The sequence below is a fragment of the Vanessa tameamea genome, chromosome 16 (genome assembly GCF_037043105.1).
Source record: "Vanessa tameamea isolate UH-Manoa-2023 chromosome 16, ilVanTame1 primary haplotype, whole genome shotgun sequence".
NCBI lineage: Eukaryota > Metazoa > Arthropoda > Insecta > Lepidoptera > Nymphalidae > Vanessa > Vanessa tameamea.
In genome coordinates, this window is record NC_087324.1 from 6,547,236 (window position 1) to 6,561,130 (window position 13,895).

A 13,895-nucleotide genomic window follows, 5' to 3' on the forward strand; every position below is an offset into this window, starting at 1 on the left:
GGACTTAGAAAACGCCTTTGATCGCGTGTGGCACAAAGAGCTTCTTTCGAAGCATCCTTCCTTATGCTGAATAACCCAGATTTTTGTTAGTTCGGAATAGGTCGTTACCGGTGTTAGAGCTGATACTAAATTTATAATATTCCACAAGATTATGTACTATCCTAGTATCACTATATCGCCTACTCTGTTTCTTCTGGATGTCAATGACATATAGCAAATAAGCAATGTTCACTGGCCGCGCTAATACTTTTCGGGAATACATAAACAAGAATCGGAACATCGCCTAAAACAATAAAAGGCGCAATTTTGGCTCCACTTGGGAGTACTGCTCTCACTTCTGGTTGGGAGCTTCCCAGTACCAGCTCCTTTCATATGACCATATACAACGTAGATGGGCTTGAATTGATGACGATTATCCCTTTCCGACCAGCTCGATCCTTTGGCTTTGCGCAGATATGTTTGATAACTCTGCAACTTGTATCGCATCTTCCCGGGGAATTTTCCGTACAATTGTTTGGATTAATCCCGATCTTTGAATTTCACCTTCGGACATTGCGTTAGAATTCTAAAATTTAAACACTCCACCTCAAAATAGGCAAATCCACGACAGCACCTATTTTAAAACATTTTCCACCTCGTATAAACATTCTGTGTAACCAGCTATCGCCGGCGGTATTTCTGAACCGATATTACTAAGGAAGCTTCAAGAAAAGAGCCTAGTCATATCTCAAATTCCGTTAAATCACCTGCAAGCCTCCAGTGTTGCAGAATTTTCCATTAAGTGAGCATAGTAAAAAAATTCACGCTATAACATAAAAAAAAGTAGAGTACTATTACGTACATTTCTCGTACATTTATTCAGTATAGTTTGATCTATTTGAAAATCATACACCCGCCATTCTGACGGATACATAATTATGTTCTATACATACATTATTATTTAATTATGAAATTATAAAGCAACCTTTTTTGCCCAGTGAAACGAATAAAGTTTAAACGAATTGCTTAAAAGTTTTCAAGTTATGTTTCAAAGCGAATATTTTTAATTTTAGTCTTTAATTTTTAACGTTAAGTGAAGAGGGCGAATAACAGAAGCTCATTGGTTACTTAAAATAATATGGAGTAAACTTTACTTAAAAAAAAACAACAATAAATATTTACATTAATTCGATAAAAACCATCTTCATTCTGAAAGTCATTCCGTCAAAAAGTTAAAACAAAAATGGTTTTATAAATAAAAAAATATATTTATAAGTCAATTATCACTTAAGAAATAACAATTTTAATTAAAATTTTACAAATAACTACGAAATTACCAATTTAACGATATTTTATCAGGACACGAAAGGAACAATTCAAATTAGCTGTTTACGCAATTAAAATCATTTCCGGATTCCACCGATTCTTACGGACTGATTGATAACAGCCGTACGCAAAGAGGAGTAAAACAAAAAGTTGTCATGACAGCTTCGACGTGAATGCTACCAGCCCTGTCGTCTAACGCTAACAATATTTGAATTTAAAGTATAGCTAAAGATTTTTCAATGACTTGTGATTTCATGTTTCATGCTGTTAAATTCAAAACAATAAAAATATATTCGCCATTATTAATTTATTACCAAAAACTGAAATATTACCATTATATGTCAGTACACTAAAAAACTATTTTATTATCTGCCAGTGTTAGCAATAACAACATACTCCTCCCTTCATAAGTTATAATTAAAATTGAGTTATTTAAATTATTGAATTAACAACAAACTATTTATAAAAAAATAAATAACAAAGCAACACAAACTTAAAAAATCTATAACACAGGCGACTTTTTAATTTTTTTATTTGCGTATCTTATAACCGGTACGAATTTTCGTTTTGGTCGACCTGCGAAGCCAGGTGTAACTGGGTTGGCAGAGTTGTCGTTATCACTGTTTGTGGTATCGTGACAGTATTCGCATTAAACTCTTTGTTCAGACTAGGAAAAATGGAAGTTAGGTAAAAGTGTCCTTCTTTAAATCTGGTCAATGTGTCTTGTTAGTATTAACCCTTTTCATTTTCAAATAAATATTGCCGTAAGACTAACTTCGAATTATAGTACCTTTACACCATTTATCATTACCGCTATACCTTCTCATCCTCACTTGTTCTACTTGATTATCCCGTTTTTTCCGAACTCTATTCTCAAGTAACCGATCGCTACGCAGTATTAACTAGACTATACTAATGACTGACTTAAATAACTAAAATATTCTAAATAAAGTATCTTCCTTTAGATTGTCAGAGTACGATGAAGAGCAATGGTATTTTATTGAGTTTTTAAAATATCTAATGGTTGGTAATAACATTTTTGTAATTAGACTTCTAGGATTTTTTAAGTGGTGTTGATATTTTATGAATAACGACTCTTTCTGGAGTTACTTTAAATCAACATTGTATTAGTTACTAAATAATTTTTACCTTTATACTTCGACAATATTATTTATCACAAACTGACAGCTGAGAAAAGTTAGTTTTACTGAAGGTGAAGAATTCTCTCGGCTGGACGCCAAGTCAAAAGGTAGTCTCGGATTTTCTCATTGCAGTTACAAATTACATGAAAACACTTGAAAAGGAAGTCACTTAAGTTGCTTAAATCTTATGGACTTGACCTAGATTTCATGCACGGCCAAGAAGCCTTAAACTTTGAAGTTTCATTACAATTCCTGTCTGAAGATCTTCTTCTATATAATCTGCTATACTATTACAAAACGAATATAATTTGTTAAGTTTGTATTAATTACTGTATTGAAATTTGAAAGGTTATAAAATCTTGTAAAGTAATTTGAGTAAAAAATAAATGAATTAATGAATTACTTTCAAAAACTATCATCCTTCATTCTGATAATCTCACAAGAGATACCGTTTCACGTTAGAATATATCCTGTTTTCTTTGTGGTTGTTCGGGGCCTAAATCTTAGGTAAGTAGAGTAGATAGGTTCCAACACACTTCATTAGTGATTTAGTTTACCACAAAGCCTTTGCTTGATGTGCAATTTAGATTGAAGCTCACGAGCTCTGAAAATGCTGAGAAATTTACTTCACGTTAACTAAAATTTATTGTTTTTTGGTTTACTTAATACTTTATACATTTTCATAAAATATTATACTTACAAGGTGATATTAAAAAATGTAATCAATAATAAAAATTCAAATAATATTTTATGGATATTCATAGAATAAACTACTATAAACTACTAATTAGTTAGTCTCAGCAAATAATATAACATAAATATCTTTAGCTTTGTACGTTTTCGCTTAGTGTTTAAGTATAATTAATATTCAACGTTTTGTTCAAATCTAGAAACTAAATTCAAATTTATATTAGAACTTTGCTAATGAGCAAAATTTGAAACAAAAGCAACATACGGAGTTGTATAATATTCATAGTAACAATACTGCAGTATTGTATGAGAGCATTGTTTCTCAAAATATTACTTTTTATTCAAAATTATGGTCGAATGAAACAACACACGTGTATCTTAAACAGATATATCGATATTAAGCCAGACAAGCACCACTGACTTTTATTTGTCTTATTTTTGTAGCGATGAAATTCGGATAAATGTGTAAAAAGGTCAAAACGCATTAAGTCAGCATCAAAACCTTAGTCAAGTCGTGACGTTTGAAATTTACGACTAAAAAGTATATTTAAATATATAAAAAAATCGAATAGTAATATTAAGTACATTAAGTTATATTAAAAGTAAACAAAATTTCTCAGATATTTCTCATAGTTTTATATTTTCATGAAGGATACGATGCTCATCACTCTAAGGAGATCGAAAAGAAATAACAAATTCACATTTATATGTATTTTATTGTTCGTTTATTAATTGGCCACAGCAAAAGAAAGTACAGTCGTTAATCTATAGAATTAAAAGCTAGGAACATGTACGTAACGATTGCATTATACATCAATCTTTTTAAACAAATAATACAGACACATCATTGAAATACTACGGCACGGCTCTAAAGGGACACTCTTTAATTTACTATTAAAATGACTGACATAACGCATGCAGGAACACCGTCTAAACAAACACCGATCTATATTCCACATGTAGATTTGAGTATTGTTTGCGTTTTCAGAGAACTAGGTCAAAATGTACAGTTATTATCCTATATAAAATAAAGAAACACTTGCAACTATTAAAAGGAGATAAAAATTGTAAATAATTGCAATATTTCTTGCGAAAATAATCATATATATTTATTAGTTATATTCAGATTGTAGGATTCCATGTTTGATATATATATGTAACTCTGTTCTGTAAAGCAGTAGATATTATAAAATGTAAGCAGTATAAAAATTAAATTGCAATTCTTTCAAAAATATATATACTTTAAATGCATGTATAAGACTTTATATTTGTATAGCCTAATTCAAGTAATTGACGTTTGGAATGGTCTTGTTCTAATTTTGACAGGTATTTTTCTGGTTGAGAAATATATATTAAGAGAGCTCAGCGATACGTATAGTTTTCTGTAGGATATAATTTGGGTTTTCATAGTTACACGGAAAAAGCCAGTATAATACTTCTACATTTAAAATCTATTAAAATGTATTGCAGAAAAATTCACACGAGTATCAAAAAGCTAAACTTGTTGCGTTTCTTACGCATTACAGTAAAGATAAAATACTATTCAAATCTTGGATTCCATTCTATATGTAAATATATACGTTTTATAATACATTTTGTTAATCTTTAAATTAACCCTCATTCATACAAAATACGAGATAACTATTAAAAGTTTTTATAGTTATTTTTTCTGATGTTTATTTCAAACATATGAAAGGATCTGAAATCCTTGTTATTTTAAAAGTTACTATAAAAATAATAAGTAATTCATTTTTATGCAAAATCTTATAAGTTCTTGTCAATAAATAGTGCTGAATGAGGCCTAATGTCATAATTATGCTGTAAAATATATATTAATATAATAAAAAATTCAATAAACTTAGATCATATTTGAAACGTTTTTACAGTCCGTTCGGATCGGTTCATCTTAAGCTTCCTTCGAACGTAATACGTTATTATTTTAAAAAAAGATAATATGAAAGTATCCCCTGTTTACACAAATCCAAGCCATCTTACATTTAATACACATTTATATAATATGATATAATTTTATAAATATTTCTTCGCTACATAATAAACATCAATACATCTATAATAATAAACTTGTATACACATTGATCTCTTTCACGTACATTTATAAAATTTTTAAATTTTCATAATAATATAATATTAATTAAAACTAACGATGAAAATCAGTCGTCACAGACAAGGTATATGATACACATATGATAAGTGTTGGTGGGGAGAAAGCTCGTTTTAAAGCTTTGATGTTACGGCACGAAGGTTCTTTGTATCTAGGGTTGCCAGGTAGGAATACAATAAAAACTAGTTATGGTTATCTATGTTGAAGAAAACATACCCTTAATTAAATACGCGTACATAATCTGTGAAGATCACATCTTCAAGTGCAAGCAAAATAATACCTTCAGCTTTTTAAAAAAACTAATGATAATTTAATACGAAAATCTTATTTTTTTTTTTTTTCATATATAACAACTTAACGTATACGCTTAATAATGCGAGATAAAAATTAACGAGTAATGTTCGTTATTGTTACGATTTCATTTGTTTTATGTAATAGCAAACGAATGATCAAATCAAAATAATGGTTTAACATTTAGGATAGAAAGTATTTTTAGTCCCAGTATTCATTTTGTTATTTTAAAGCCTGCGATAAATCAATACCTACTGATAGAATATAGTTCAAAATGCGGTGTTCAGATGAATGCGTAGGTTCACACGTGGGTGTAAGTTTATTAATCGCCTCGTGACTTTACGAAGCGTTTTTTAGTTATATACTTATTCAACGCTCATATTATGCTGAATGACGATTATCTGTATCTGTCCATAAAATAAAAATCAAATAAAATGATCACATTTGAAGACCACCTGGCAATCCTAAATGCAATTGTTAGAGAAAATGTTGCCTATTCAAACATTTAGATACAATTATAACGAAGATAACACTCCAGGGTCTCATAGTAAATTGATAACAAATTCATACAATACCTTAATAGTAGAAGGCCTCAGGCCAGCGGTGCAGTATAACGGGCTGATATTAACCGTGCATTATAAAAAAATTGTTATTTTAACTAAAAGTTAAGGCTGCTTACACATGGGGTCATATAGTATTGAATGAAGTACGATACCAATTTTCTTGTAACCTTTGATTTACATACGAACTTTTATATAGGCGATACATTTAATATCATATTACCGCGGTAGTAGTGCCATAATACTCACAAATGTTCGAACTCAATAGTCAGCCGCTGAGAAAAAGCATTTTTAATAGTTCTGTAATTAAATGGACGATGTCAGTTGCACGTGGCAAAGAATATACAAAATATGTACTACTTTTGTGTATTTAACTAGTATGTCAAGTTTCTGTAGTAAAAGAATAACATAATTATATCTACTATTTATATTTTAATTTTGCGCTAAATTGAATTACAAATAAATATGAAAATAATAATTTTGAAAAATCCATAGTTACCAACTGTCAAACATCAGGCACACATTTTCTTAGCGGCTAGACTTTAATTCATTTTTTACAAATGCAGTGAATCGCGCTGCCGTGACTTTGCTTTAATACATCGTGTGGAAGCAGCCTTAAGCTGTATTTCATAAAATAATTACACAGAGCATTTTAAGGAACGCGATCAGATAAACGGTTCAGCAGAAATAGAAGCTATACACGGTAATAGATACAAAATAATAGTCAACAACAAGTCTTAAAGTATTTGGTCGGGAATTTCTACTAGAGTCTAACAACTAGGGACATAAGCTCCAAGTGCAGCTACACGTAGTAAAGGACAATCTGACAGATTACGCAATATTCTCTCGTGATTAGAAGAGTAGCACAGTCTTTGTAGTATAATTATCATTAATACTGATGTCGACGCATCTTAACAAACATTTTTAAAAATATTAATAATCCGAATAATTTTGTATAAACTAAATATTTTGATTTTAAATATACATATCGTAATCTTTTATAAAGTATATAATTTATATATTGTCGATATTTAAAATGGACGTGTGCTTAGAAGTAAAGAAACATTGGAACGTAAATGAAGTCACAAATAAGGCATTTATAATTTACTGTTCAGCAAAACGTAATTTTTGTTTCTTAACGAAATCAAGCGCCAGTTTATCCGTCGTTCGCGATTCCAAGATCTGTAGGATGGGGTGACCTGCAAACAAATATGTTCATTTTATTGTCTGACAGGTTTGGTTAGATAATTACGAAGTTGTATTTATAATTCATCTTGTGCGCGACGGTGAAGGAAACCTGCATGAGGTGTATGAGAACATGACACGTATCCACCAATGCGCATTTGAACAGCGTGGTGGAGTAAAGATCCTCCTCCTAAACTTTCTCCTCAAAAGGGAAAGGAGACCGTGGTAACTGGTTAATACTCTTATTACTAAGTTTATATTATTATTATATAAGAAATGATTTCATAACGAAACTTTTATTCTAAAATAAAATTACTTGTCAAATTAGATAAATATATCTAAATAAAAATAATATTTCTTCAAGGTTTCATCGCGAAGTTTACCGTTAGAAATTGTCTATGTAATGTTTATTTAAACATAACAAAAGTAAATCCTAAATGGATTAATAAACATATTGTTTATATAATCTAATTTAAATTAATAATGCTAGTTAGTTCCGTTTTTTCATCTAGTATAAGTTCTCTCTCAGTCCATCGCACTAAAAGCTTTCTTCTACAAACTTTCATAAATGTCGAGTTATAGGACTCAAGTATAAGAGTCCGCTTACGTTACTTAGAAAAGTTATGTAACTATCGGCGTCCTTTTAAATGCCACTGAACACTTACTAGTTAGACGATATATTGATAAAACATTTATGTACGAGTCTTTCCATCGAGTCACTTACTAGCTATCTATTAAAAAGTTTTCTTGTTAAATCGTTTACATTTATTATTTTATAAAGGAATATCTTTTTACAAAGGATATAAATAAGGAAATTTTTTATTTACTTTATTATCTGAACTGTAAGATGTTCTGTTAACATAATACATTATATAAAAGTATTTCAATTAGGTAATATATGTCAATTTAATTGATCTTTTGTTAGAGATAACACAATTAGTTAGCTATTATTTTCATAATTAAAACGGATACCGCAACCAGTTAGGTCGAGTGTCGAATACCACAATCTTGAAATAATCAGTTTGCTAAATAATTACATAGGCTAGTTTTTATATTCTGTACGTTTATTGACACATTGAGAGAAAAAGAACGAGTTCAACCCATGTTTAATATACGTCGTTTCGTTTTCTAGAAGCAATTTGACTATGCATACCGAATGGCGCTAGTATATTGTTGCGTGTAGCCGGACCATTAATCTTGCTTCTTTATTATTTCATTGAATACAATATCAATATTTATATCAAAATATTTGTGTCAATCGTTACTTTATCGTGTCCATCTAGATTTACATTTGTATGTTAGTTGAAAAACATCACTGCTGATTTCACTTAGTTTTGTTTTCATTTTTAACGAAAATTAGCCAATTTCACAATATACTTTATTGTACTCACTGTATATGAATCTCGGATATTATGGAAATCATTTTGCTCATCTTTTGATGTATATATTTTTATTGATTTCATTTCAATATGTTTCTTTTAAATGATAACATATTTCTTTCGTTTTTACTTTGTAAAAACTTAGTATTTTGATAACTGAAATCAACGACATTTTACAAAGATTTATGCGAAAATAGAGTAACCGAATAAATAATATCTCAATATATAACAGAGTATTGGATTGTATTCGGTAGAAAAGTGTACGAGTGGTGGACGAAATTACTCACATCGGTCGTGTAACTGCATGAGTGGCAACTCGATGGGTCGCAGCGGGTCAGGAGGCGCGTGACAGTTGACGCCGGGTACGCGCGACAGCGAAACAAACGCCTCGCCCGCGAAATCGTCCGCTGTCAGCACGTCACGATCCCACACAGACAGCGCCAGCGTCGCTTGTGGGGACTTGCACGCCTCCAGTGAGACTCCAAACTCGAAGCATTCGTCCCACACCGGGTTTAGGGTTTTCTATATTGTAAAGATAGGTGCGAGGTGATGCTAGATTCAATTTATTAGGACTTTGATATCGAAATGATGATGATGATGCAATATTTGTAAAAATAGTCACTATGATAGGCAATCGTTTTGTAATTAATAATTGATTGTGAATATTTTTTTATTATCCAAACTCATTAACAAATAGCAAAAAAAGGTAAAGCAAGTCGTAAAATAAAAGTTATGTATTTTTTTTATGTAGTGTTCCTAAGAAATACCTTCTGCACATTTGTGCTCTGTTCTGGAGTTTTCCGGAAAAGACGTTTCGGAAGCAGCTCTAGCACAACAAAGGGGTCACTCAAACCATTCGGATCGAGCGGGATCACGTCCCGCGCAGACAACACCTCCACACACAGCGAATCGTGGTTGTAGTACACTCTGACAGAGTAAAAACTTTTGTACTCAAGCCGTATTCCTAAATCAATAGTGTTGCAGTTTTTGTGGGTCCACTAATTATTTTTGATCAATAATAATATCTTATTTTTACGTTTTTGATGATAAAATGAGGTAAATGATAAAAATATACGTAAACGACATAAAAGTGTCGTATCACCGGGGATTTCTCTTCAATAAGCGTTAACTTGGAATGGTAAATAGAAAAGAATACTCAACGGACTCGGAAAAATAGTTGCCTGGAAAGGAATATTTACTCTTGACATAAAGTAATAAAAGCTACATTTTTTTTTCAAGCTTATACATCTCCAACAATATTAGTCCCATCCAATCCCAAAAACCATATGTTTAATATATTAACGAATAAATATTACGCAAAGATTAAAATGACGAAACGATGAAACGTATTCCATATGAAAATCCTCACACGTTGACCGTCAACCATTTACGTAAATTTACGAGAGACTCATCACCAACTTCGGAAAACCTTATTCAAAAAAATATTTGTGTATCATACAAGAATGTATTCACTAGCATCATGGACTAAAGAAGTAAGAGAATTTACAGATCAATCGTTTGTCTGGAATCGATGATACTAACTGGTGAAGATAAATAGAAATTTGTGTTTGTTTCTTGTGTTAATATTGTTTCATATTGTGTAATATCCGTTTCAAGTTTTAATTTCATTACAGTTTCCGAAGCACTTTGATCTGGAATGCTTAGTAGTTGAGTTTGTTTAACTTTGAGTAGATAAATACTTCCATTGCATTCCTTAATGCCTTTGGCAAACAAATATAAATTATTTTTTATACAACAGCTACTTCACTTATTTCTTTATTTAAAATTCAAAATTATGGTTTATATGAGACACGCGTGACTACTGAGTATTTAATAAATATATAAGTAAAAATTTGGTTTTATGTATTACTATAGCTAAAATTGAAATTGGTTAAAAAAACCAATAAGGAGTAAAATTAGCTACTCAAGTAAAAGAAAAAACACAACAGCCTCATTTTTCGTTTAATGTCTCTAACAATGAAGTGCGTTGTAAATAACCTATTTTATTTTTCCTGTTAGTACTTTGTTTTTATTATACAATCCTCATGACCGAATATTAAACTCCAAGGCTCTCATAAAAAGAGACGGTTTTTGGAAGCAGAGAAGTGTAATATTCATACTATACTGTAGTATCAATACATTCATGTATGTACATATTCAAATTCAATTTGGGATTACTACTATGGAATTATTGACAGAAAAACACAATACCTATTAATAGCCAGGACTTCGAACCTGGGCCATTTGCACTTACTTTTACTCAATAAGGCATAAATTATGGAGGTGATGTTTTAATAATAATCCCTAAGATATTTTTTGGAGTAAACTAAACTGTATCTACTAGTAGGAATACTTATACGACTACTTTTAGATACAAGAATCGATATCGTAAAAATATTGTTACCTGATCAAAATGGAGCCGTAAGGTGAAGGCAGTGGCGTGCGCATCTGTTCTTGCAGCCGATCCGCCAACCATAGCTCGAGCAGTTCCTCGCTTGGCGCCTGGTGGTACTGCATGCGCTGCTCTAAGCGCGCCCACTCCGGGCTCTGTACCTCTGACATCGGTAGCCCTGCGTATCATCGATTTGAGATTATACTTGGTCTCTTATAAGCCAGCATCTCTAGTTTTTATTCTAGGTTATTTGAGTGTTAGATTTATAATGAAAATTTTACTTTATTAAAATAATCCCTATCTTAAGATTAATCAAACAAAATGTATTCTAGCGATGACCATATAATAATGAATCACTAATTTACTATAAATATTTCGAGGGGGTACGTCTTATCTTTATTAAAAATGGACCAGAGCGTACTATAAATAAACTCATCATTATATACGAGATTAAACCAGGATTATTATAATTTTTATTAATACTAGTATTAACTATTGACAGTCTATTACGTACCCTTTCCTTCGGCATGGAAGAATTCCGCCAATAGATCCAAGGCTTCCCTTAGTCTGTGGTGGTACACTCTTGGCTTCTCCGCACCACCGGCGTCAGCCTGAGCAGAGACTTCCTTCAGCACTGCGCTCCAACAACCGGCTAAAGCTCGGAGGAATGCTCTCGGGAGTAGCCATGTGTTCAATGATGATAAATGTTGATCCAAAAACTCCAGCAGTGGAGTTATTGCCTAAATAAAAAAAAAATATTCCATGTATATTAATGATCGCCTCGGTCTAGCGGCTAGCTTTGGTTGCCTGGTTAGGCCATTGATAAGGAATGAATTATAGATATTCGCAGAGTTTAGACTTCCTTGGCAGGGAAAAGTAAGGCTTTATTATTGTGTCTGAAGTATCTACAGCCGTATCTGATTGGTGTATCATTGTAAGTATGGGTGCCGTTAGAAAGATTTGCATCTGTTGAGTCTATGCGTACACACTATATTACTATGTACTATATTATCGCCTGCGTAGTTGGCTATGTCTCGATGAGAATGTCCAAAATAGGTCAGGAGGACATAATCGTCATTTATATATTAGTAAGAATTTAACATTTCCCTCTAAAGTTGAAATGAAATGCATCCCTGCCATTATATACGAGTATAACTTTTAGATTGTCTCGCAATATCGTTCACATTATGTGTGTAGCCCATGGGACAAGCAAAACTAATAAAAATGTTCTAAAACAGCATATCGAACTACATACTTTTATCCCTTCATCCATCATACCATTCATTATTTATCAGCTTTTGAAAGTTATACTATTATAACTTTAAAAAACATATGATTGATGGATAATACTGTCACCAGGTAATATACAATAATACTTAGTTTTCAATAATGATCAAGAATATGTTAGATTCGTTTAGACCTTCATAATTGGAATACCTAAATACCTAAACATTTCATTCTCCACCCAGGTAATAATAAATCTTCAATGATACCCTCTGCAATAAAAGTTGGTACAGATTATTGATACAGATTGGTTTGCTTACCTGTGGTGTAGGTAATGTATCAGGCGACCAGGCGAGATGGAACACCGCCTTACGAAGTGGTGGCCGAGCTCGTGCTGAAAGTGGCGCCGCGGCGCGCGCTGAGCGCGACTCCAGCGTTCCGAGGGCACCGCGGACTAGCTGGCGAGCGTTCTCATCGTTGGCACTGACGACACGGATTGATCTTAATAGTCTTAGGGCAGATGAATATTATGCTATTAAATATATAAATATAATTGAAATAAATATAGGAAAATCCTAGTCATTAGTCTTTTTCGATAATTGATCTATATAGCATAATAGTAATCAATATTTCCCGAGAAACAGATACATTTAATTCTTATTTAAATCCCTAGTTGAATATGCCTTGTTATATATTATTTACAATCGAACGATAAAAATAAATATTTAATTTATTTTCAACTTCGTCTTTTAATAAATATAAATTACTCTTTTAAGAATGTTATTTACATTACTAGAAAATCTTTAGTTTTTGTTATTTAAATTTAAGCCCAATTTAAGTGAAGGTTACTAAACCGGACGAAACATGTACGAGCCGATAATATAACATCTATAGAGCATTATGAATTGTTAGTACTATTGGCGAGTTTAAATTTCAATACACGAGGGAACGGTCGTCTGTTGCGATAGCGAATGGTTAATTAAATTTATACAAATATTATATGAAAAAATGTTTGCCTGTATTAATTTAAATATAAATTAACGAATAAATTGTGAATTTACTAAAATATTTATATTTTAATCCTTAAATTTATATAATTGAAGTAAAGACGTGTTCAAATGGTTTATTCAAAAAGCTAAGGTAAACCTCAGCACGTTTCACATGCACGTAAGCTTTGCATGTCTAAACTAGGTGTACGTAATGTTTACGTAACCAGTAAACAAGAGCACTACACCTTTAAAAAATATTTTTGGTTTTTGTAAATATATTTATTACAAAATTAATTATAATTTCAAAAAATAATCTGATTAATAACTACTCGATACTAAACAACTGCTTTTAAATTAATCCGTAATCATTTTTAAATTATTAGAAATGTATTACACAGCTGCTACCTACGTCACAGATTTAATGTTGCTAGCCCAATTTTTTTAAATGCATTTTTTTTGATTAAAATTAAATTTCACGTTTCAGTTAATTATTATTGTAGTTAGATTTTAGTAACTAATACGGTTAAATACAACGGATAATTTTTGCCTTATAAATGGCTAATAATTTATGAATTAAATATTCTATATTTGATTTTTCAATTTGAGTATCAACTCC

At 31.3% G+C, this 13,895-nt stretch overlaps 3 protein-coding genes across 3 annotated transcripts in view; 2 read left to right on the forward strand and 1 right to left on the reverse strand.

The window, feature by feature from the left end:
• The window catches only part of LOC135193686 (vitelline membrane protein Vm26Ab-like), a 378,568-nt gene that overhangs the window by 188,692 nt on the left and 175,981 nt on the right, over positions 1–13,895 (forward strand). The window lies entirely within an intron of this gene.
• Tsen34 (tRNA splicing endonuclease subunit 34) overlaps positions 1–13,895 on the forward strand; it is a 234,808-nt gene that overhangs the window by 21,977 nt on the left and 198,936 nt on the right. The gene's annotated exons all lie outside the window — the stretch shown is intronic.
• Positions 6,609–13,895, reverse strand: part of LOC113403025 (BAI1-associated protein 3) — a 77,731-nt gene continuing 70,444 nt past the window's right edge. The window contains exons 19-24 of the mRNA XM_026643438.2: positions 12,611–12,773; positions 11,581–11,806; positions 11,079–11,244; positions 9,442–9,601; positions 8,962–9,196; positions 6,609–7,309 (exon numbers count right to left, since the gene is read on the reverse strand). Coding sequence (XP_026499223.2) covers positions 7,215–7,309; positions 8,962–9,196; positions 9,442–9,601; positions 11,079–11,244; positions 11,581–11,806; positions 12,611–12,773 — 1,045 coding nt within the window. The 3' untranslated portion in view covers positions 6,609–7,214. The remainder of the gene's footprint in view (positions 7,310–8,961; positions 9,197–9,441; positions 9,602–11,078; positions 11,245–11,580; positions 11,807–12,610; positions 12,774–13,895) is intronic.